General features: G+C 42.2%; 1 protein-coding gene across 1 annotated transcript; it reads right to left on the bottom strand.

Moving 5' to 3' along the window:
- Positions 1-2,182: 2,182 nt before the first annotated feature.
- Positions 2,183-26,490, bottom strand: PPP4R2 (protein phosphatase 4 regulatory subunit 2; the record flags this gene model as incomplete). Its single annotated transcript, XM_079540536.1, has 9 exons — positions 2,183-2,496; positions 2,883-3,151; positions 3,725-3,868; positions 4,309-4,383; positions 4,662-4,699; positions 6,143-6,236; positions 10,767-10,937; positions 25,814-25,895; positions 26,457-26,490. 9 exons carry the CDS (start codon positions 26,488-26,490, stop codon positions 2,183-2,185), a joined length of 1,221 nt encoding a protein of 406 aa, XP_079396662.1.
- Positions 26,491-27,090: the final 600 nt, after the last annotated feature.

Genomic DNA, 27,090 nt, shown 5'->3' with positions numbered 1-27,090 from the left:
CGACGCAGCTGAGGTTTAAACATCAATGCGGCAGAAATCGGAGCTGCCATAAAGAAGCGACGCGAAGCTCTGACTTCGGTTGTAAGCCACTGCAACGGAGCGCTGCTGGCGGACGCGCGAGCAGAGCCGTAGCACGGCGCGTGCACGGAAACAAAGTTAGCAAGGGGTCAGAGGTGCTTAAAGAACAAGTTTATTGACAATTCCATCACACATAAACGTCCTAAAAGAAAATGTCAGAGATCTCTAAACTTAGAAATTTTAAAATTTTGTTCTCATTGGCAAAATACACCCCCCGAGAAAGAACAAAAAAAGAGATGTCACCGCGTTTTTTAAACTAATTGCAACATTTTGGATCAGTCTTTTGATTTTGTCATACACGTCCAACCCTTCAGCACAGTGAATATGAGTCCAGTTTGCCTTCTGATGGAATCTGAAGAGGGTTTTCCTCTCTGCAAGCACCTCCAGAATCCTCTGCCTGCTTACAAACCAGCAACGCCAGCGGGGAACAACTGCAACGTTCAGTCTGGGCCAAATTATCCTGGTAGCAACCGCAGCTGAGATTCCTCCTGCGTGACACAGAGCACACCGTGCCGTACAACAAACCATCAGCATGCATCTCAGGTCGTTTCTGTACTTCAGGTATGCGAACTTAAAGCCAAAAAGGGTCAATGCTGATAAAAATGTACTCGGATGTTTCGTAACATTTATATTTATTGCTTTATATGAATACTGTATTGAAAGCCCAAGCATTCAGTTTACACACAGAAATTATACAATTATATACCGTTTCACAATGGCAGTGAGCACTCATTACAATCTACAAAAATCTACTTTACAGAAATTTAAAAATCCTAAATATCAAAAAGGTACAGTTGAAGAAAACAGGTATAAATTTGGCAGCCAGTAATTGTGACCGGGAGGTTGCAGCTTGCATGTCTTTAAATATGGGAACTGGAAAAATATCGAGAGGAAAGCAGTAGTTGTGCTTTGAGCTGGTTTGAAAAAAAAAAACAACGTAACACTGGCTGTCAAGGTAGCATGTTCAAAAATATTGAGTTCACTTCCAAAATGTTATACAAATCATGGTGAATTCTATGCACATCTAAACCTGTTATTTAGCTCAGGTACGTAACTACTGCCACACCGTAATTCATCCAACCCGGCGGCGTGATCAGACCAATGCCATCTGCATACCTCACAATGACTTGGAGACTCCTCTGTAATATTCACAATGCTCCAAGGAGCACCAAAAAGGCAAGTAAGTACCTGTTCATTCCTCCCGAGATACTTTCTGCTTGCGTCTTCAAACATTTCTCCTACAAAAGTTCAAGCTAATGTTTCGATTACAAGGTTCTCAACATAAAGCACATTTTCTCATAAATAAACGAAATCCTTTCACTCAGGCACCTCAGAAGTATACAAAAGTGTTGTCATTTGAACAGTTCTCTTGGAATGTGTTTACTCTGGTGTTTTCAACAATATTTCCAGGGTTTCATATGGGCCAGATCTTATTTGCCTTTTTTTTTTTTCCCCCCAGAGGCAAAAGACAGTGCCTTGAAAGGTGAACTTAGTCTTCTCCTATAGAAAAAGTATTTGCTGTATTTATCTTTTGTAGAAACAGAAAAATATAACATTTCCCCCTTAGAACAGTGAGGGTACACATACGTGTGCATGCGTGCATATATGAGTGAAATGCAACACATTTTAAACACACAACATAAGGTTTCATAGTGTGTATTCAAATAAAAATCTGGAAACCAGCATGAAACCCCATAAATCACATGTTAAACGTTGAAACTGTAACCAAAATATGAAGTAACTGCTATAGCTGTCAGAAAAAGACGAGACAAAAAGCTTGCTTACATACAACTAGGTGTGGTAATCTCCAAAAAAGTTGTCAAAATTATAATTACCTTCCAGTTTAAAAACTTTTATTCTAAATAAAAAAAAACTATACACAAACCACTGATTTGACCAAACGAAAGTTCAGCGGTAAGCAGGACCTGAAGGAGCTGGTATTCACAGTTCTTACCATGTACAACTCTTTCAAGGTTCAATCCAAGAAGTTTATTTTACAACCTGCTTCTTTTGTAAAACTAAAGGTCCACTTTATTACATAAAATTATTTATACAGTGTAAAACCGGAGCCTTATGGAAAATACTGCATCTAAGTGTATTTAAATTAGTCTTGCTCCATAGGTTCATCTGCAACTTCTGTGGCTTCCTCACTGTTTTCCATAGGGGTTTCTGATGAAGATTCTGGAGTTTCACTACCATAGGACCCTAACTCTTCAGTTTCACTGCAGTCAGCTCCGCTACTGACTGATCCACTACTTTCACTGTTGTCTGAATGTAAATCCTTCTCTGCTTGAGACTGATCAGACTCCTCCATTTGATTGTTCTCCTCAGAGGACTCTTCATTCACAGCTGAGGACTCCGTGTCCTTTTCTTGATCTTTTCTGTCTGGACCAGCATTTCTGGGAGACATGAAGGACTCTAGAAATGGTGAAAGGACAATAATTACTACAGCATTTTTAAACAACATTTAATCCTGCTATTTTCCATTCCCAGCTATGCCAAGCAAAGTTGCCACAATGCAGAAAAAGTGACAACCCCAGACTCTGAGATGTAAAATATTAGCCAACGTCATCGCAAGAGCCAGGATCAGGTCAAACTGTCCTCATAAAGTACAATTTTGGATTGAACAAGTAGCTTCACTTTATTGGTGCCCCACTGGATGAAGACGCTTTAAAAAAAAGCCACTTTTTCTTGCTTCCCCACATTTCCTTACTTGTCTCCTGATAATGCAGTCTTCTGGAAATGAAGAAAGGAAATCCCAACTTCTTGGAAAATGCACAAAGATAATGAAAAATCTCAGTTACCTTCCTCGTCCTCCTCCGTGCGGTGCTGTCTTGCGCAAGTAGAATCCTTCTCTTTACCCTGAGACGTAGAGGATGGTTCTGTTTCTTCCCCCATGCCTAAAGAAACTTCGCTGGAGGCAGATTGGTTTGGTGCATCCCTGGCTTCCCCTTCTTTGTCGAATTTAAGTCTTTTTACCTCATGCCCTTCCGCTTCTGCAGGATCATCTTCAGAGTGCTTATTTTTTACTGGGCTGCTCTGAGCACCTTCTGAGTCAGATGCTGGTGAGTCACTATAAACAACAAGAGCAGCTGTAGGGTGGTTTTTTGTTTAAGAAAGACATTCTATAGCCTGTCACACTTTTTTTTTTTAGTAGCTATTTCAAATCACACATTCTGCAGGAAAACACTAAAACTTGCTTCAGGTACTACAAGACAAAACCTCAACATCATCACTCCTGCTTCACCTGATTGTTGATGAAAACAGTGATCACGCTGCTCTGGTTGCTCTACATTCCAGACAGTTCCTACTGTCAGCTTTAATAGCAAGTATTTATGAAATATCACATCCAGTTACACTTTATCATCTTGGTGCAAGTATGATAACTGGATTTCTGAACTCTATTAATATTCACTCTGCATTTTTACTACACATTCCATACACTATTTGTAAAGATACAGTATTTGAAAACTGGAGCCAGTAGTTACTCAGCCCAAAAAACAGTCAGCAAATATTTGAACCCTCCTGCAGATATTCCTCGAATTACAGGTAAGCTGGAAGGCCATTCCCTTTTAAAGTATTTTCAAATGCAAGTGAAAAACAGATGAGAATAACAAAAACTCAAAATGCATTACTCCTCACAAACCTGTGTTTCTTATGTTCTGTTTGCTGCAAATTTGACTCTTTATGTTCCGTGCTGTCCGGCAAACCGTTTGTTGTCATAGGAGCTGACAAAGAAACCTTCGGTCGATTTACTGGTCTGGGAGTTCCAGGACCATTTACGTTTGATCTTTAAAAATAATGACAATAAATGAGTTATCAACTACAGAAAGAGAACAGTAACAACCAACCAATCCTTTTATAAAAGGAATTTGTTCCTCACAGGTAGAAAGCAGCTATAAATCAGCTCCTAAAAGATCTTGGGAGATACAAGGGTGAGGTGGGTGCACTTTCCTATTTTACTCAATACAATTTCTAAGCCTCCAATGGAAACAGTATCACAAAAACTTTACAGTAAAAAAAAAAAAAAATTCTAAGCAACAAGGTTACAGAAGTATCAAACAAGAGCATGGCATGTATACCCCCCATCCTTCTTCCATCCCTCTGCCAGTATTCCTGCCATGAGGCTCTCTTTGGGCTCAGAATAGGTAAAAACACGAGGGATTTGTGCCAGCTATTTCTGTAACAACCTTGCTGAAAGAATTAACTCGTGATGTTCATTAAACTTACCTCTCAGAGTAACCTGGTGAATTTCCTGGGAACATTACGCCATTCATCCGATTTAAACTACTGGAATTATTTTTCCTTAAACAAATAAAATTAAGAAATTAGAATTAGAATGTTATGAATAAAATAATATTTCCAAACTACTATGTGGTACAGGTAAGCACCTGCAGATCGCTACTGCCACTGCCGAACTATTTAGTCTGAAAACCAAACTCTGTGTACTTACTTTTGTATACAACTACTATCAGGAAGAGAAACACATTGCACAGGCACTCATTCTTCTACCTGCTTACATACACTTATGCTATACTTCTACAATGCTGAAGTTCCAAGGAACTGAAAAACATCATACTTACTCTGAAGATGGGTACACACAGCTGACAACCATGACATTCTGTAATACACAAAAAATGCGTTAAGTGTTCAGAAGTGGAAACTTCTGCTCTTGACAACAGCCCAGAACTTCAAGGTTACAGGATTTGGTCAATTGCTGAAGTGCTTTCAAACAAGTTTTCTTCAGAGATAGCAACAGATGGAAAAATCAGAGAAAAACTGTCTTGGCTCCCCCTCTACAAATCAGACCATAATTACATTAAAGGCCAACATTTTTGTGAGTGGATTACTCTCAAAGACAACCACGCTAAACCTCGGGCCTCAGCCTTTGTACTTTCTAATGGAAGTGTCCTCGTAAAGCAAAACAAAAAGTTCACAGTGCTGGAAAACTCCTGAATCGCTGAAGAAACTCCGTTTGGCCATACGGGGCCCCACGCTGCCATCCAAGCACCAGCAGTGGGTTTTGGCACTTGCACTGCTGCACTGCTCTGACCCACACAAAAAGGGCAGAAATGATGAGCTGTGTTTTGCTTAGCTACCTCTCTCATGAATGGCACTGAAAACTAAATCCATTCTAACACCTGGAAGCCTAGCTTAAAAGTGTGTCTAGCTTGTAAGTTTGTCTTCTCTTAATCAACACTCAGAAAAACTACATGTACCTTTTTTTTTATTTTATTTTTTGTAGTGCCACCTAAATGAACCCAAACTAACCTTAATGAAAGACTGCCACAGAACTTGCGGTATTGCATCACAGAACTCATTTTGGCTGATCACTGCTTTGCAAAATCCATGTTACCATTTATTACTGACCACATTCTTCCCAACGTGCAAGGATCTATCTGACTGTATCCTCTATAACAGTGAAAAAAGGCCCCTTTGAAAGTTAACTCTCGAGAAGCTAAGCTTTCTTTGCCTGAATTTTCTAAGTAGAAACTTAAAGCTGATTTTGCTATCAAGGAAATCCAATGTGGAACCACATTCTGAAAGTCTGATATCTACTTTGAAAGACCCCAAATTTCAACAAAGACGATGAAATACCATTAAATGACATCTGTGTGCTTTGATGAAGCCACACCGTGTGACATAAAAGGATTTAAAAACCTGGTACAAAAGACACTGTGGAGAAGAGAGGCTTCTTTCTCCTCCATCTAATCTGAATCCAAAAGAGAAAGGAAGTAAGAGATAAATATTTCAGCTGATTATTTGATTGTTTTCCGTTCGGACTCAATAGGAAGAGCGGCATTAAGCCCTCAGAAACTACAGCTGGAGTACTCTACACTGATTAGGAAACACAACAGCTACAGTCCTGATACTCAAGCTCTAGCAAGTCGTTCCGCATGTTCTTCTGATGTTAAAACAAGCAGAAGTAACTCGCACAATTCAGAGCAGCTCCGAGCTGTTCTATGAGCCAGACTGAAACCAACAGACCTTTGGCAGTGATTTACAGTTACTCAAACAGTAATGGTGATGGTTTAGCTGCGTGCTCTCTCAGAAAAATACATACCTTTTCCACACCTCTTAGAAATTTGTCAGTTCCTGTGTAATTCCTCCTAGGATCTGTTAGCAACTCACAGAGTCGCTGAATAGTGAAGGGGATGCTGCAATGAAATAGATTTATAACAATTTAATTTTATTTTAATGAGTATGACTGCAAGGAAGCAACAATATTATTGCTTCCCCCCCTTATGGAGAGGAAAAGAAAAAAAAAAAAGCCCTGAAATTTGTTATTATTAGCAATATAGGATAAGTCAAAGCCTTATTTCCCTTAATTTCATATACTGAGATATTCTTCTGTGCTCACCATGACAACTCTTAAGTGGTATCCCAAAGAAATCATCCCACAACTCAATCCATTAGAATGATGAAGAGGAAAACAAATATTTAACTTCAGAAATCAGATCATCAACAGTAAAATAGTTGAAGACTGTATTTATTAGACAGAACAGGAAGGGAAGTGATTCAAAACAAATTTGAGTCATACACACTAGATCTAAAAAAAAAAAATTCTCAACTTGTAGTTTATTTCATGTTTTACAAAATACATTTACAGAAAAAGCACGAAGTGTTGGAATTACTGGAATCATTAAGCTTTAGTCATTACAAACACTACAGTATTTTGCCACAACTGGACAGTACACTTATCTATCAAGAAACATCTCAATAAGAATAATTAGAGTAAGATATACGAGTCTGTAATATCAAGTTTGTACTTTGCTTTCTGACAAGGCTGCACAGTTTCATCTGCTTAGATGAGAAACTGACCTTCAAGTACGCAATGTTTCACACATGTTGACCTGAGATGTCATACACTTTCACTGCACATTCATATACAACGTCACAATTTAAGCAAGTCTGACTTTTCACAAAGTGATGCAATAAAGATCATTTATGCATTGTTACAGTTGACTATTTCAAGTCTGACATCAACATTTCAAAAATACATCTAAAAGAGTATTTGATACAGTGATACTTAAGAACCAGTTCTTCACTGAGAACGACTGATACACCAAATGCAGAGCATCAATACAAATGTGCATACATATACATGTCTATGTATACAGTGCTGTGCTGTTATTTTTTTGTAATTCACCTTTTATTTTCTAAAGAACTGAGTACACACAGCATCTTAACCCTGATTTATTAATTAACGCAGCGACTCAAGCTTATTTCATTAGCTAAAAAGCCACATTGTTCAAGATGCACAGATCTGCCACCGGTTGGGTGAAAGCATGTCAGCACAGCTACCATTAATGATAGCACAGCACAACTCTCCACCTCAGGCGAGCAGAGTGACCAAGTATGAAGGCTCTAATTACACTGTCCAAACTGCCTGCACATTGTGCTGCTGAGGAAGTTACAAATTGGAGAACAGAGAGGAGACGTGCTGCAGTGTAACACCTTCAGCCCGAGCTCCAACAGAGCTACCTGAAAGATCAGACTGACCACCACGCTGACCCTGCTAATTAGTTAATAACTTCTATTTACCCTGATTTACACCATACTAACTTATCTTTACTTGACTTCTAGGAATGGGAGATGGTCCAGCTAAAGTCCATCAATCAGCTGCAGATAGTCAGAATGCTGCCAACAAAGCACTGCATCAAACACTGCTGCTGTTCAGCAGCCTCTGGTGGCACAGTAAGCGTTCTGACCCCAAGCTCACCTTGTGTCGTGCTCGCCTTCAACCAACTTCCCAACCCCCCCCACTCAGTCACACAGAGCCATTCACTCCATTTGTTAACTGCTCCACACAGGTACAGCACTAATTGAAACCTACTGTTTCTCATTTTGCTTTTGCGATGACAAGTCTTTAATTAGAGTCTTCCTGAAGTTTTCAAACTGTCCATTCAAATTCAGGTTACTTTAGAGAAACAGCAGAATTTTAAACTATCTTTCATCAACCAAACACACAAAACAACCTGGAGAATCCTGGCCTGGCTCAATGCTATTCAGCTGTATCTAACGTGGCACATTGGCAACTTTGGGAGTTCAAAGCCATGACACAACTTCTGCACGCTGGTACAGTCCTGGTTACTCAAGAAGTAAGCACACTCAAGAGTGTGAAGCCCAAAGCTGCACTCCTATTCCACTGTATTAGGAGTTCAAATAAAAGCTAAAACCAATTCTGTTTCCTCCTAAACTTTCCATAATAAGCTGAACTTTGTTTACTGAGCAGTAGATGGCACCAGGTGTCACAGTATCACATCCGTTGCGTATAATTTGTTCAACATCTATACATCTTTTTAGCTTGCAAAATCCAAACTAGCTTAACTGCTGGTTAATTATGAATTCTTCCATTCTAAAAAACACTGTAATTTAAAAATACTTCAGCAGGAACTGAAATTGCTGTAGGTCTATACACAAAACTAACGTGACAGTTGTGGGCAGTACGAGCAGTGATCTTTTTCAACGCTTAGAGAGATCACTGGTTCAGTGCACAAACTGCATCGGTGGTCCTGACCTGTCCTCTTCAGGTAACCACACCTATCTTAAAACCCTAAATGCTGTCATTACAGCTAAAATATTCAGTCTTGTTCAAAGTGAAGACCAAATTACACATGCCATACATTTTAATTACTACTGAGGAAGCATAGAAAGCAGATGAACTGTCTAGAATGCAAGGCACATTAACTCAATTTGTATTACAATTATAAATGTTAATTTTTTGGATGCTATGAAGACTCCCCTGCCATCTAAGGTCTCCAGTGACCTTAGGGTGACTGTGACTATCCAGTGACTTGGGAACTTTCTGCTTCACCAACAAAAGTAAAGAGAGCAGTAACTCTTTCAAGAACTCTTTCCTACTTCAAAGAAATTCTGAAGCATAGCATGAGAATCTGGCTCTAGAAGAGCATTGTACACACAGTGTCAGTGAGATACAGCCAGGTTAAAGCAGCCAGTCTCAGATCACTTTTATGAAATCCTTCTGTCCCGCTTTTAGACTACTAATAAACACATCCTAATGATAAATTCATATCAAATGGCTTCATTCTCCACCACGGTACCCTGCAATGACATGCAGGTCTCAAGATGCTAAGAAGCCTAAATACAGACAACTGCATAAACTGAAATTGGATTCTGTTAAATTTTTGAACACATATTCATAGCACATGAGACAGATTTCTAAACCATATCCTCACTGCAGGAGCTGCAGTTTTTACTAAATTAACTACTCCACAATCCTAGTTCCTGAAACATCCTAATTTGTTGTTTTCTTCAAGACAGTTAATGTACACAGTTTGCTTCCTCAAAGACCAGATTCACCCAGAAGAACGAGCAAGTCAGACACTCTTCTCAAGTGGTCCAGCAATACAAGAGAACAGCACAGCCAGAGTCAGCTCCACGCCTGGGTCACCCAGAGCTTTGTTTAGTACACTTGGGAACAACAGGAGATAACAGCAGCCCATTCATTAGCATCCTCAGTGTGGGAACATTACAGATTTCGTGGGCAGCGAAGCATTAAGAAAAAGCTGGGGGAGGCAGGAGATAGGCAGACTGACACAGAATGGGTTTACTTCTAAATTGCTTCAGAGCAGTGCAATATGGGGTAGCAGAGAACACGCCGAACTGCGCGTTCTTAAACCCGTCTCATATAAGAGCAATTTAAAGCCTTTGGTCTTTGTGAGGGAATCAGATCTGACTTATAAAAGACACTGCAAGTGTATTCATTTGTATGGAAGAACAACAATAAAAATCATTAACCTAACATCAAACCACAGCACTAAGGATGTGTTAGCAGCACCGCTCAGCTGGAATCTGAGGGTGAAAGAGTGGCAGGTCTTACAGTGTGCCCACTGGCTGACAACTGAGAAAAATGCTGAGCAAGTCTCTCATAAGCAAATACTGAGTCTGAGTCTCACAAGCACAACGGATCAACTTACGGCCAAGTACAAAATCCAGTTAAGGAATAAGAGAAATACTACGCAAGCTATTAAAATTACACAGCAAATAAAGACACCCTTGACAAAAAATAAATCAGGAGCTTTATTTAAAATGAAACAATTTCCAGAATTACAAAAGCAACAAAGGGTACACACTTGAAGACACAGTCAGCAATAGATTGAACAGCACAAATCTCTCAGCCAGTGCTGCCTCCACTATGAATTTGAATCTGGCAGGATGTAACAATTCAAAACCAGGCACACCTTGCCTCCTCGCTGCACCACGTTTATCACAGCGTTAGTTCTTCAAAGCCTACTGAACTGCCACAGGTTTAAGAACTGAACACCTGAAGAATCCGTTCAACTAAGTATTTCAAAGTACACTGAAAGAAATCTGGCTTTAATTTAAGCTATTTTACCTGCAACATGAAAGTAGCACTATGTCCCTCATCGAAGTATTTGCTAAAAATCTACTGATACACTGGAAAACCTGAGACAGTGAACGTGCCATAGAACGTCAACGTTTTCATTCAAACACCATACTATAAACTACTGCTGCCTGTATTATTTTAGAAGCATAGTAAAAGAAAGATGTTATAGTGCTATGACATTTCCAAGGTGTACATTTATTTCTGCTCATTGATTCAAGGAAGTAGAATGAACTGTCAGAGACAGAGCAGGATACTTAGGTTAAAAAAGGATCAATTATTTTTCTAATCCTGAATTTAGGCAACAAATATTACATACCCATTAAATCCAGTGACAATTTTCAGGATTCTCTCTTTCATCTCTTCGAAGGGAATATACTCCACATTTGGATTGGGAGGCCCTCTTGGCTCAGGAGCTGAGGTTCTGAAATCATCCATTACTTTCTCCAGTTTGAAAATGAAATAGCCTTTAAATTGAGACCACTGAACCCTGCACAGAACACAAGAATTAAGATATATGCAAGTCAGCCACAAAGCCATGGAAAAAACAGCATAACTTTATGACTGTAAAACTAAACTCAGGCCAGTATGACAACTTCAGGATGGATGAAGCAACTAAAGTAATCTTATTTTGCTTACTAAATTTAAAGCATGATAATTATTTGACAAATTACAGCAAAACACTGTTACAAAAGTTAACAGTCATTAACAACACGGTAAGCCAGTTCCCCAGCAAAACTACACAAGAACCGTATAGAAATTACACATATTTCACAGCACCACTGGGCCTGCAGTGCAGCCTCAAATTTTCACTGAACTTGCTGGGAAAGTTTCAAGTCTGGAAACCACGCAGCAATTGTACCCAGAGCTCTGTCTTCTGTTACAAAACCCCACGAAAGGCCTTTTGTAGTTGCCTGTTCTGCACCTAGGCACCCTCAAAAGCACTCAGTGGAACAGAGTTTTCTCAGAAAGGCAAACACATCATGTATCACTGTTACCACCTCCTCATAAATGACTGAGCAAAACATATCCACAACAGATTACCTGGGAGTATTGATTACCTGCTGCATTACCACTGGGTTTCATCATTTAAGAATTCTATACGTTCAAGTTTTCAAGAATGAGTTTCTGAACTGCACAACAAACAAGGACTGAAAGTACTGAGAGCCCCTCTGCAGCACAGCCCACACAGCAGCACAGCACTCATTCTGGGCTTCTGACAGCAAACATTTCATAACAGCACAGGAAGCAAAATGAAAACAACCCATTCAATTCAGTCACCACTGCTGCACGACAGAAGGATCTCCATGACTGTATTCACCGTGCCTTAATTACATGTATTGAACAGAGAAACTTAGCTACTCTTGTGACAATTTGCTGCAACATTTGAAACCCCTCCCTCTTTTTTCTTAACTTTAAAAGACTACACTCAAACCATAACACTCAGCAATATCTGGCTATGTATCTTTAAAATAAACTTGCTTTTGACAAAAAGATCACCTCTTGGAAGGCAGGAAAATTGGGGTTTTATTTGTTTCTTACTATTTCCTTCAGTGAAAGTAGTCAAAAATTTGTGTCAAGGCAGAAAAATTTGTATTCCCGTTTCACCAGACGATGAAAAGGACACGCAGAAGTTGGTATCAGCTACTTCTCAACTCGTGGAACTCACATCTCATACGGAGCAAAACAACCAGCTCACAAAAGATGGGCAGAAATCTGTTACCAAACACAACCCAAAAATCAAGATGAAAAATGCCTTATCCCAGGGCTTCCCAAAGCAATCTATAGCTGCCCTCCAAGTGCTCTCAGTCACCAGCACACATTAGAAGACGAGGCACTCTGCCAGAAACTGTAATGAGAAGAGATCAAGACAGAATTCTCTGTTTTCAAGGAAAAATGACAGACTCCACGCTGCACACGCTCTGAGAACAACTTCAGCAGTAGCATACAACACCTCCTGAAGAGCTGCACAGTCAGAATGGGAGACACTGAAATGAGCAGTTTGCTAAGTACTTTCCCTACTTAAATCAACACCCAAATGGAAGTAAAAAAAAAAACAACCTTTGAAATAGCTTTATGTACAACCTCATTAAGCTTTATATACTAGAAAATAGCTGGCAAACAATTTAAGCTCTGTAAAGAAGCCAAATTGAAGAAATTCCACAGAGAAAACACTATTCATGCATTCTCCTGAGCAGACTTGTTTATAAAAACTCGTTCTTCCCACTCAGCATTGCTCAGAATCAGCCTTTTCTAAATACACACTTACATCTTCCGTGTTCTCACTGCCTGCTGACCTGTGGCTGAACACAAAAGTTCCTCTGAACACTGATCTCTAGAAACTGCCTCAGAAGCAATGCTTTCAAAAATGAGTTTGTCCTGAGATGCTTTGGTTCAATGTATTTGCATTCTACAATAGGAACAGCTTTGCTAAATACTAATATATGTACATATATAATTATATATGTTTCATCTACATTTAAAGCATGTTCACTACAATGTCTGGGTCATCTTGTTTAATCACATCTGAACAAACACAGCTCCCCTAGGCTAATGAGCCTGTGATTCACATACTCTAAATCTTAAGAAGGCATTTCTGCTTAAAGAAAGAGTCCTCCTGCTTCCCTCCCACCAACTCCTGCCCCATCCCTCCCTTATGTTAGCCTAAAGGTTTTGCTCACATACACAGAAAATTAGAGAGAAAGACAACAAAACCTGATTATAATAAAAAAGCACCCAGCCAGGAAAGAAGTCCCCAGAAGCAGGAAGGAACGAAGCAATCACAGCATGCTTCCCCAACTGCAGCTTGAACAGCTGCACGTATCCAAGCAGAATCACACATCACAAACTCTCCCAAGAGAAATGTGAATGTTGATATTATACACCTAACATTTTAAAGTGAAGAAAGAAAGTTTAATAGTCAAGTCACAAATGAAAGCGTAGAAATTAACAGAGTGCACCAGCCTAGTCTGCCTTTGTGAGTTACTTACACAGATGACACCACGTCCCAGCTTTGGGACTAATTATGCTAGGAGGTATTCACAGATTTTTTTAGTACTGTACCATCGTACCTGATTGAACAGACAACAAAATGAAAATCAGAAGAAAGATCTGAGTGTATTTACATGTAATTAAAGAGCAAGCATGAGAACGGGCTGGGGAAATGAACTGGATCCAGAAGATACAAAGTGAGCACAGAGTTGAAATAAAGTGCAACAAAACACCCAATGAAAGAAACAAAAAATATGTTTAAAATGCCCTTCTACTTCCAGAACAAAATCCCAGGGTGGAAGCGGTTCTGTGAAGGACGTAAATTTAAGCCCTGTGAAGAAAGGCACAAAGGAGTACAGTGCAACTCCACAGTTACACCAATACCACAAAAATGTACTTTGCCATTGAGAGTGGGGAGGCACAAAAGATGTCCACTGCACAGAGGAGTTTAAAAAAAAAAAAAGACAGCTTCACAGCAGCTGAGCTGAAACAAGAGCTAGCACAACCTTCATTAACGCTGTTCTCCAATAAAAGCAAACCATTTCATACCTGTACTTCACCTGAGTGCTTGTCTGATGGAAGTAATTCACTGCTACCCATCAACCAGCCTGAGAAACTCACCAATTCCTCTTTCATAAATAGCACTCCTCAAGAAGGGACAAAGGTGACCCCTGGCAGAAAGTTCACATAATCTCATGCTGTTTTTACTTAAAAGAGTTACAAACTAAAAGCCAGCTCTTTCCAAGATTGCTTCTCTGCTGACGTGATTTGCACAGAGGTCATCTTTCCAAAAACGCACAGCAAAAACAGATTGCATTTTAGATGGATATAATTTAATCCTATCACTCCCACATCTCTGGGAAGGAGGAAAAGAAAGCAGCTGATAGGCAGAAGCACTTTCCCTAACTCCCTTATCTCTTGCTTACTTTACATATTTGTACTGATGAAACTGAGAAGGCAGCTTTGTCCCTTACTGCACTGCTTACCATGAGAGAGAGCCCCCATCGACAGCTCGCACTATTACGACTCACTTGTATGGCACAGAGTTAACTCCTGTTTCCCTCCTACCTCCCATAATCGATCCTACTGCCCTCCGGCATGCTCTGCAGGAGGCAGGAAATTTCAAGAGGAGCAAAAAGCCAACGCTGTTTAGCAAAGCAGCTCAGGAAAGATTTGGCAAAAATTAAAAAGCAAACATTCAGTAATTGTGAAAGGCTACTGGGGAAACTGAAACCCAGAAGATCACAGCAAAACACACCAGCTTTCAGAGAACTAGATCAAGTAAAGGAAACCAGGCAGAAGCTGCAACCCTCCTGCCCCTCTCACACCAAAACAGGTCCTTTCCAACTGTTCTCTAGAAAAGCCATCCACGTCGAACAAACACACTGCAGCAGTATTTCTTCATGTATTTAGTACTTCTTTCCAAAACACACTGATCCCTAAACTCACTAAATGAGTTGTATATTAAATGTAGTCTGGAGTACAAGCACACCTGAAAGAGCAGAACTACAGTAAGTTATGTAGCTCCTTACCTGTTTGCAAGTATCAGATACAACAGTGAGCTTCCACACGTGGTTTACATGTTCACTCCAAATAAACTAAGCAATTTTAATTTACAAACCTCAATAAGACACGTGGAAGGTAAGTCAGGACGACACCTAACATTAACTGAAGAACAGGAGGAGTAATTCAGTATGCCTGAGACAGGACTACCTCCTGAAATGGAAGTACTGCAATTGGAATTGCTTCACAGATTACAGGTGTAATTAATAACAACATTATATGGGAAGGACATTAAGCTTCTAGAGACTTAACTATGTACTTAAAGCATTAGGAGTCCCAGTGGGATGTCTGCCTTCAGATTTCACACTGTTGAAGTTCATTACAAAATCACTTGGTTTAAATTTTAAGAGGATGCCATCTGTTTTGGATAGATACTATATGCCAGAAATAACATAATACAAGGAAGGAACCAAGAAAAGATACTGAACAAGACCATGAAAGAAACATCAGAATGTAGCATGAGGCAGAAGCATGGGGTACCTTCCTTCCCACCCTTCTAATGCCACTGCTGCCTGGCAAGCAGAAATTGAAAATAAAATAAAGACTGCAGCAAATGGTGAACTTTGGATGCACACAAACACTTAATGTGCAGCTTAACTGATTTTAACGTGAAGTCCCCAAGACACAGAATGAAAGAACCAGTGGACAGTCACAGACATGAGACTGTCACATTAGCTTCCCCCAGTTACTGCTTATCTACATTACATTCCCAGAGAGTTCCTTGTAGGAAACAGGTGCTTTTGTTTGTTTTCTTTTAAGTGAAATGATTTGTCAACTTTGTTTCCTTCTTCTACACCTTCCTCTAGAGCTCACGCAAGATAAGATATGCTGTAAAATGTAATCTCTCCAAGCTGTAAGAAGTAAAATTAAGTTTTCACCCAAGATGATTCCTTTTCTGTTCGGATCTCCCAGTGAGATCTCCAAAACCATCTGAGAAGTCGAAAGACACAGAAAATGAAGTGCACCCAGCAACCACGCATCCCATTCAAACCCCAGTGCAAGTGCTACACTTCCCAGAGCGCTCTTCACAGCCTCGAGGCAACATGCAGCCAAACTGGAACACAGAACCAGAGGGAGTATGGCAGCTCTCCAACCAAAGGCACAGGACATACAGAACTTCCCCTAGGCCTGAGATACCTCAGGGCAATCCCCTTCCCCCAGTCTGTGGAACTGATGGACTGCAGTCCTCCGGGTGAGCAGAGACTGAGGCCACTCTTCCTCACTCATCTCCACCATTGGTGATTATTGCCCTCTCAGATGGGAGGCGCTGCCCCACCACGTCCTGACCCTACAGCTGGCATCTGCACCTACAGGGAAAGTCTGCTCTGCTGCCCCTACACCCTGCTGAGATCCCACAGGCACACATAGCAGATAGCTATTCTAACCACAGTCATAATGCTAAGATAAGGAATCAGATGTGTGATAATAGAGAGCAAAGCCATTCATTGAAGCAGCTGTCCTTACATATCAGAAAAATGAACATCTTACTTAACTTCACTCTAGCTTCAAATTCACTCAAGTTCAGACTTTTCTACTTCCCACGTTACAGCTTACAACTCACCACTGTTATGCAATTAACCGTAGTCCCATCATTCTGCATGCTGCTATTTTCACCAACACACTGCAGATGAAATTCCAAACAGTGACACTAGATTTACACACCAGATTTACACACCACATTTTCACACCAGAATTCCCTGTGCATCAGTGAAGTTTCTTAAATACCTCTGGCAAGCAGACAAACTCTCAAACCTAACAGTACAACTAAAGCCACAAGCAAATGCTACATTACTTTTCAGCATTTGTGAAGGTGCAGTTAAGCTGTAGGTGAGAGCACTGCGAATTTGCTGTGACACTGCAGAGCAGCACTGCTCCTCCTGGGGGAGGAGTTAGTTAGTCCTCTTAGTATCTCCGTATCTCCACCTGCTAACTCATGTAACATTGAAGCGCTCTCAAATTATCTTCAGTAGGAATTGCCCTCATTTTACCTTTCATTTTAATTAAACACATCCAAAAGTTCAAAAGAGGAAAAACTGCCATCTCCTACAAGCACAGAAGGCATATTTCCATTTTCATTCACTGATTACTGTCAGCCCAAATGAAACCTTTGAACCCCCCCCCTCCTTTTTTTTTTCCTTTTTACAAGCACAACAAGCTCACCCCAGAACCGCTGGAACTGGAATACATCAGAGATCCACCTCCTACAGCAGTATGACTGGTCACCTCTCTACTACTTGCAAATTACTGCTGCTATCACCAGGAACAACAAAGACCAAAACTTAGCTATGGAAACAGACAGCTGATGAAGAAGAAATACCTGTAATCATACAGGGACTAATTCTGATCTCTCCTTATAAACATTCAGCTGACTCCAACAGAACACAGCTGTTACACAGAACAGAAAGGGCATGCACTGGGTCTCAGAATTTCTCAAGGAGGATTACTTCTTAATATATTCATCTAGAAACAAAATCAAGCACATTACATTTCATTTTCTTTTATTTTAAAGGCAAAAACTGACCACAGAATGAAAAAGGACAAAACGAATTGACTCTTCATTCAGAAATTGAATTTCTTATAGCAGAGATGAAAGCGATGCACCAAAGTAATGGAAAGTCTTCAAAACATCCACAAACCACAGGCAGCTGCTGTCTATAAAGATAAAAGGAGGTGATATTTTCATTACATCTCCCCTTTCATTTGAAAACTTCAGTTTTCTTTGGCTCATAAAAATGAAATGGTGTGTTTACTAAACCATGCCACTGACTGTGCTTCTGCGCTGTGTCAATTCTTATCTTACTTTCATTTCTTCCTCACACGATGTCCGTTACACACACATCCAGACATTTACTCTGAATCTCAGGTTCTAGTACAAGGAGAACAATCACCTCAGATGGCGAGGTTAAAAGAAAGAAGTTTGTGGGTGGGGGTGGTGCCTGACTTCTCACTCTCACGAGTTACAGTCATACGAGCCGCAGAATGCTTCCACTCAACTGCACAGATGAACATGGCTGCATTTGAGTAGCACTGGCCAAAAAGACCAGCAGTAGCAGGCAGCCATCACCTCTGTCCCAAAATACCTCCTGAGAATCACCCATGCAACAGTCCAGATCTGCCTTAATTGGGCGTTTTGTATAAATTTAGCCAACCGTACTCATTTCAACTCTAACAATTCTCTAGATTCTTCCTCACTTCTTTTATTTCAAACCTAATTTCACTGAAGATTAATGATGTCTAAGGCAGGCTTCAAGAGTGATGCTATGCATTGTGCATTTGAGATTCTGCAGGAAATCCATAGCACAATTCAGAGGCATCTCATACAACAGATATTCTGCAGAAAAATAATCCTTCATGCAAAGGCACAATCACAGTACTCTACAGTTGATGCATGAAGAATACAGAAACATAGAACGGATTATTCTTTCTCAGTAAACTTGTGCAGCATAAGTCTGGGAGCCAACTTAAAGCAAAGTATTAAAGAACAACTACCTGGTGTAGGGAACCTGCTTTGGCAGGGGGGCTGGACTCGATGATCTCTGGAGGTCCCTTCCAACCCCTACAATTCTGTGATTCTGTGAACCACTGTGCACTTCAAAGTCTGTCTGAATTTGCACATAAAATGACCATCTCTATAGGAACGGCCTCACTAGTGAAATCATTCTGAGTAATCAAAGCAGTAAATATTCGACTCTTTCACGCAGAACCTGAACTCCACATATTGAATAACAGAGGGCACTGAATTTCTTCCAGGTTTCACAAGTTTGCATAAAATAAGCAAACAAGCAATGACAACTGCTCTAAAACTGCTCTAACTCTGCAGCTACCATGTGAAACGAGCAGAGTGCAGCCAGCAGTAACCCGTGGGTCTCAAGAGCTGTAGGTCACACTGAGATCACACTGCCAAATCTTTACTGTGTTGAGCTGTGAAAACAGATAAAGGAAGAGGCATCCCATGTGACTACTCTGTTGAATTTACTCTGCACTATGTACAGCACTTGTCAGCTCACACACCGTCCCACAAATACTCCGATCTGAAAGCAGTAAGTGAACAGCACTTCTGTTACTAATTCCTTCCAAAATCGGGAACAAAATCCACTCAAATGATGGCAGTTCAGTCCTCATACACTAAACCTGGGTTGAGACAGGGCACCCCATCCCAGTATGACCTGATAAACAAGCTTTAGGTGTTTCTGTATCATCATACTCCCCCACCATTTATGAGCCAAGCCTCATCAGCTTTAGTTATCTTACCAAATCACTGCTCTACTACTTTTGCATCCCAGCTACCACTGAAATCTTGTAGCTGTTCTCAAGAAGCATTATCTCTGAACTAGGAGACCTGCCAGACACATCAGCCTGTGAAAAAGCAGTGTGAGCCTTGTTTGTCCACAAACCAGACAAACCACTCCCTACCAAAACAACCAGACTTCACTTCCCTATCTCTTAAACGTTCCATTGCTTTGTCTCCCTCTCACTGCGTGTGCCACAAGGAACAAACCTTCCCAAAATCTGCAGGCAGGAACACAAGGCTCAACTGATGAGCAAGTCTACCAACTACACAACCAAAGCAAAACCAGACATCCTAGTTTCTGTAAAGGGCAATATGAGGCAGAACATACCCAACCTTCTGAAAAGTACTTAAATAATAAGGATCAAAGTTATCAAAGAACAGCAGAGTTGAGGCCCACTAGAAAACTGGGCAGACGAATAAGGAATGTAGAAGAAAAGCTTCATGAAGGACATCAACAAAGGAAAATTAAAGATAATGCTCAAAAGTACATGCAAGAACACTAACTGGTATAAATTAACAGTGGGGTGGTTTTCAGCACTAAGTAATGGTGAACTACCTGCAAAGACTAACACAAAGCCTGCTCCTAAGGATGCGTATATGTAACATAGATGCACACAGCAGCAGGGAAGAAAGATGCATGTGCAAATGAAAACCTGCATGCACATTGGTACATTTGTACATACAGCAGTCTGGTCACTGGGAAAAATTAGCACAACTATTGGGATCTTGCCTTTTGTTTTCCTTTCATGTGTATTCCACAGCAAGATGCAAGTTTGCTAGGATCAGTTCACTAAGCAAACCTGACACTGGCAGTTTGACCTTTATGCTACAAATCCCCCCACTCCCAACAGCTATGCAATGACAACACATCCAAATAAAGCAGTACAGTAGCATGCATTTCCCATGGAGCAAGTGATTTCATCAACACCTCCATGACCTCTCTGGGGTACCACAACTGCACCCTTGCTACGTACGCCATTTTTACAACACAGACACATTTAGCTCCTTGTTCCTCATCTTTCAGTAAGATAAATCAGCTCGCTGTTTAAACAGTTTCCTGTCCTTTGGAGGCAAGAGTGGATTCTGAGACAGAAAACACAGTATGGGCGGAATTAGAGTTCATGGGGAATAACAATAGGAAACAATGCAAGGAAGTTTACTCGCATTTCTCTAGGTTTGCTTACCAGCATGGAAGGAGAAGATATACCAACAAAATACCAGAATACCAACAAGAACATGCAGCCTTCTTTCAGAAAATACTAACTCATGGCAGGAATTGAGAACTGTTTTATTTCATTTTAAAACCTTCCTGAAGAACTGCATTCCCCCAGCAGTTTTAAACATTTCAAGAAAATGATTCTCTTCTAAATAAGATCAAAAAAGCTGACATACACACGGCAAGCAATAAAACGACAGTCAAATGAAACCCAAAAACCCTTATAGAAAAATCAGACAAATTTAAGCACAATCAGTGGACTAAAAGTCATACAACTATAAACATTTATATATTTGAAACAAATCACTGCACAAAAGGTCAGAACACATCACTAAAACACTGAAGGTAAGAACAGGAATTTATTCCTGGATGCCTTCATTGCTACCATCTCCAATCTTTTCTGCAGGTAGCAAACTACTTCAGTGCTGTAACATAAAAGCTGAGCTGATACAAGTTGAAGAACTGCTTCAAAAGCCTGGTAGGAAAACACACTTACTGCCACACTGGATACACGAAACAGTATGAAATGGCAGAAAAGGCTTTTTGCTGTTATCTCTGAAAGAACTATGGTTATATAACTCACATTTACAGTTATGTAATTTAGCAACAGCAAACCATGCCTGATCTACCTGACTGACTTCTGTGATGCAATGACCAACTCTGCAGCCGCGCAAACAGTTTAATTGGACTTCAGCAACACACACAGCACAGCCTCCCACCATATCTTTCTATGTTATATCTACAGACTCAGAGGACACCAGCCCTCCCCACTAGTGGTCAATGGTGTTATACTGATGGAAGCAGCTCAAAGGAAGAAGAGCATGAATGTCATTTGAAGGGAGCTCAGAGACTGGAGCAGTGGGTCAGCAGGAACATCACGAAATTCAACAGAACCTCATACAAAATCCTGCAGCTAGAATGGAGCGAGCCCATGCAGGAGCCAAGGTTGGGAACCAGCAAGGTAACTTCTCTACAGAAAAGGATCCTGGTGCCCTGGACAGCAAGATGAACATCAGCCACGTGGCCCTGCAGTAAACGACAGCTGCCACACATCAGGTGTGTGTCTGCACTACCAGCAATGTTACCCCCTGCCTGGCATCAACACGTCTCCCACTGCTACACTACGTCCAGAAGTTGTGCAAAAAAAGAGCAGAAAACATGCGAGAAACAGAAGGCCACTAAGATGGTAACAGCTGCAGCACGTGGCCTATGGGGAAGACCGTGGAAGCCTGTCTTCTTCTGGGAGACAGAAAGCTCAAAAGAATTTAACTGCTGTCTTCCACCACTGAAGATGTAATTGTGTAAGGACAAGATGGAAACTGGCTCCATCCAGGATGGCTCAAATGAAGGGTAAAAGGCAGTGGACCCAAATTACTCCAAGGAAATTCTAACTGGTTGCAAAGAAAGCAGTTTCTCAGTGCGCACAGTTATGCAGTGACAGTGATGCAACAGTTTAGGGAAGCACCATGAGACACTTCTGTAAAACAAAACCTGAGAAGCCTTGGCCTAACTTCAGAGTTAGCTGTAGTTAGCACTGGGTCAGACTGGATGGCCTCCAGAACTCCCTTCCAGCTTGTATTATCCTGTGGTGACACTAAAGATGTCCTATCTGCTCTACAATCACGTGTATTAAGCTTGACCCAAGAAACTTTGCAGAACTGCATTTAAGTCAGTCCTCAAGGAAACTTCAACATTCAAGCTCAGAAGAGGTGCAAATTTATATTTCAGGTCTTCCAGGGAAACTAAGTGGAAATAATCTGACTACACAAAGAAATGGAATATGTTTTAATGGCTCTTTATACTGTATTCAGAGCAAGAACTGGTACAATAACATGACACCCTGACCAGGCCAGCACTCTCTGCATAAGCCTAGGGCTATTTTAGTTTACCATTTCTGCACATGTTTTGTATTTTTCCAGATTTTGGTGCCACTTATTTCTGCATTTCTTCATTGTCAGGAAGGAGCTGTATTGTAGCTTGCATTATAGCAAGACATTAAAACTGTGCTTTTTAAGTTGCCTGCCCTGAGGGCAGGGGAAGCACAGAAAGAACTAACAAATGAATTTTTTATCTCATTTGTTTTCTACGTTTTATCTTCAACTTTAGAACCAAAGGAAAATTCCAGCAAGAAGCAAATTCTTTCTGAAATACCCAAATAAATGATTTAGAAACATTTTTTGCTACTGAAGGGCAGTGAGTTCACATCCAGGAAAATTTCCAAAGAGGTAAGAAAAGCATTTTAAAGACAAGACAATAGCAAGTTATTTTCATTTCATGCATCTGACTTCTAGAATCACACTGCCATGCGTTGTTTTCTACCATTCTTAAAGCTGTTTCTGCTTTAAAAAAGAAAGATTTCTTTAAAAAAATAATAATAACAAAAACAGAGAAGGATTTTAAAAGAAGTCTTTTAGACCATGAAGTATTAAGAATAACAAATGCCACCTATTCACTCTCCCCAGCTTTTCAAGCCGTGCTGATCTGCATCCTATAGAAGAACACGTTGTAACGATCCTCCTGGCTAACCTTGGCCTCACCAAGGAAACTCCACATTAACATCTTTGTGAAGCCAAGTCAATGTAGGAACACAACTCCTTTGGAAACAAAAAATATTCCTACGACTTCACACAAGATTAAAAAGGGTTGAACCATAAACTTTATATTTCACCTAAGGCTATGTCTTACCACAGCAACCATAAAGAAACAAAGCCATTCCAAAGCAATCAAGCAATCAATTCTCTGATTCTGTTCACATATAATAAAAGAAGTTCAGACTGACTCTCGTAAGCGCAGCTCATAATCTTAGGAACAATCAAGTGAATGGCTAACCTTGCACAAGAAAACAATCTCAAGCTTCAAATGGATGAAGTTAACACCATGGTTTCACGATGAGGCTTTTCCATGAGGCACTGATAACATAACTTAGGTTACACTACCAACACAACCAAATTCAGCAACATTTTCATTTCAGAACAAGGCATTTTATTACTGAAGACACTCTGGACAGCCTTACACAGCTGCAGTGCTGCTTTGCACAACCCATCCTCTGTCCCTGCCTCTGATCCCCCCAGTTGTGCTGCCCTGTGCCATTCCCACTGACCTGGACAAAACAGGGCGTACCAATGAGCCCTTTCTTGTTAGAAACATGACTGCCAAGAGGAAAGTTACAACTGCCAGCAGTTCCCTGCTCCAGGTTTCCATGCAGCCATATAAACAGTTGAACAAGCACAAGTGAAACAGTGACACAAGGGCTGCGTTAGCCAAGTAAGCTGCCAAAAGAAACAAGGGTGAAATTACAGCTTAGCCTATACCTGCGTGTGCCTGCTCCCAGTTCTCTGGGATGAATAAGGGCACTGAAACCAACAGAGGCAGGGAGGTACTCCATGGCTTACAGGAGACCATGCTTCCAACCTGGAAGGCAAGTGATACATGCCATGATCATGCTGCTATGTGAACCCTGAAAAAATAATTTACTTTACTAACACCACTACCAAATAATTTGTTGCTTGTGTTCTCCCAAGAACTGCTACAATAATGTCTGGAAGAGGTATGCAGAGTGAAAGGAAGAACACTGCATTTTAACCCAGGACAGAAGAGAAGCAGCAGCCGTCAGAGCAAGTTACGAAGCAGAGAGAACCTTCCCAACCACAATATTACACTATTAGAAACAGCAACTCAAAGAAAACCACATCAGGTTTCACTTGTCCCTGTTTGCCTCACACACTCACACAGGTACTTTGTGGTACTCCAGGAACAGGCTGTGAACAGCAAAACCCACGTACTTCCATAAGTCTGCAAATTGTGCCATTATCCTACTTAACCATGTTTGTTTTATTTTTAAAACTGATCTCTGAACTTTGAAACAATCTTAATAAATGTTACTACAGGGCTATGTTTGTGGAATTCATAACCTTCATCCCAAACAACGCATTTCTTACTGTTTGAGATATCTATTAAATTATTTTTGCATGGAATGAATTAAAGAATATTCAACTCACTTCAAATTGATATTTAGTAGGTTATATATGATTCTTAGAAACACACTAAGGCTCTTTACGTGGATGACCATGATGAAATTTTAACTTTCACCCATTTCCTTCTGATATTTAGATGCATATCAGTGAAAACAGAAGCATATTAGATGAAACAGAATTCAATAGACAAGGGGAAGCAAGTCAAATGGCATAGAACAGCATTTCCATGTCATGCTCCAGATTATACTGAACACTTCTGATGCTCGTATCTGAGGCTTTTAAAAAAAAAAAAAAAAAAAAATTGATGATTTGAAAATACTGAAAAAATGCTACAGGTCAGGGAAAAAACAAACAAGTAAAAAAACTGAATACACAAAAGGCCAAAGCATGAGGTGCCTGATGGCTCTCATTCAGGTTAAGGCAATGGCTTTTAATAATTTTTAGAAAAATCTATTACACAGAGCCAGGAAGCACAGCCGTAAGCCTGTGCTGAAAGAAGTACCAGAAAGAAGTCCCAGAGCATCGGGCATCACAGCCACGTATGTCTGCCTTCTATTCAAAACCAAAGTACATTTCATAACTTGCTTTTCCTTCAAAACCACTGGTTCCACTAGGAAGAGAGCGGGAAAAAAAAGAAAAAAAGAAATAAAAAGAAAACAAAAGAACAATCTCCCGCGGGTCGGGGAAGCTGGGAGCCAGAACAAAGCGCGGCGCCGGCAGGGCACGCCGCAGCCCGGCACTAGGCCTCGCAAACAAGGAGCCCGGCTGCCACAAAGTGAGCCACACGCAGGCGCGCGCGCGCAGACAAGCCTTCCCGCTTCCTGCCAAATACAGAGCAAACCGGAAGTCACCCCGCGCAGCCCGGCCCGGCCCTGCAGCGGGGTCACCCGGAGCCGCGGGCGGCGAAGCTGGGCCTGGGCTGTCCCTGCGAGGCGCCCTCCGGGGCGCAAGGCCTGCCTGAGGCACAACCCGGCGCCGTCGTGTGCAGCGTCGGTACGAGCTGCGGGTATTACAGAGGTTTGCCACAGGCAACACTGAGCAAAACTTTCCATTAAAAGAAATAAAATAAACGTCACCTAAACTATAGAAAGAGCAACAGGTTTCCTGTGCTGGGCAGGGTCGGTATCGTCTGGGAGGCGTCCCCGACACTGTGTGAGAAGAGGCTCCTTATCAGATAAAACTCTCTACCAGCAAAGAGAACAAATCCACCCGGAGTCAGCGCACAGCGGGGAGAACTCGCTCAGCCCAGGACAGCAGCAGACGACCGACAGAGCTCCAAAGCGCCCCGCTCCCATGGCACAACGCCCCGGGCCGCAGCCGGCCCCACTTACATGGTCTCCCCTGTCTTGGCAACATGGCAGAGGAACTGGTCTAGGATCGGGCACACCTCCTTCTTCCCCCTCTTCTCAAAATCTGTCGGCGTGAGGACGGCACAAGAAGAACGGAAACAGAAAAGAGACAAAAAAAAAATGTATTAAAAATCGTAACCAGCGTTTTTGAACTATCAGCACGACTCCCTCAGAAACATCTGCCCGCTCCAACAACGCCTCAGCTGATCCCAACAGCTCCTCCAACTTTCCAGCCCTAGGAATCGCCAAGATATTTCCCCGTGGAGAAACGCGCGCACCTAGGCGGCAAAAGTTGGTGCGCGACTTCTGGGGAGCGGCGGCCAGGGCCGCTTCCCAGCTCGGGGCCGGGCCGGGCCAACCTGCAGCGGCCGGGACGGGGCGAGCCGAGGCGGAGAAGGGCGAGGGAGCGCCGGGAGGAGCGCCGGGCGAGGGCAGCCCGGGGGCTGCGGGCCCAGGCTCGGCCCTCCCCGTCCCTACAGCGAACCCCCGGCCGCCGCCACCCGCGGGACCCCGCGCCCCCACCCGAAGGAGGAGCGCTCACCCCCGGCCCCGCGCCGGGAGGCCCCACACCTCCCCTCAACGCGGGGACACCCCTCCCCGCCCCCCGCCGCTCGCCCCGCACCACCTTTCAGCGCCTCCTGCAGCCTCTCGACGTCCATGATCCGCGCCCGCGTCCCCCCGCCGCCCTCCGCGCCGCTCCCCTCCGCCGGCCCCCCCCACCCCGCGCAGCAAACGGGCTCCCGGCGCCGCTCGCACAGACACAGCCCGGGCTCAGCAACCTTCCAACATGGCGCCCGGGCCGTCCCCGTGCGCGGCCCCGACGGCCCGCCCTCCTTCCCGCCGGGGGGGGGGGTGGCGCGCGGGGGGCGGGGCCGCGCGGGCCCTAAGGGAGGCGGGAAGGGGCGGTGCGCACTTCGCCTCAGGCCGGGCGGCGCTGGGTTCTCGATGCCGGGACCCGCGCGAACAGGAGGGAAAGCTGCAGCAAATTTCGTACGTGTGGAACTCTGACAAACGTGCCGAAACGGGGTGCTTTCTAAAGCGCTGCGTTGGAGAGCTGAGCGAGAGAACTGCCTGTTGGTGCCACGGACCAACTGTCGCCTTTCACACAACGGTGAATGGTGTTTCCTGCTGGACACAATTCCGTGAGAAGTCCCAGCACGAGGTTCTGGCACTTCTACTTACCAGGCAGCATCAGTAAGCAAATAACTAAAGGGACAGAGACAGGTCTGAACTCCTAGAAAAAAAAAAACCAACAGCAG

This window comes from Tetrao urogallus, assembly GCF_951394365.1.
Source record: "Tetrao urogallus genome assembly, chromosome: 10".
Taxonomy (NCBI): Eukaryota; Metazoa; Chordata; class Aves; order Galliformes; family Phasianidae; genus Tetrao; species Tetrao urogallus.
This window is presented reverse-complemented; position numbering and strand designations above follow the sequence as displayed.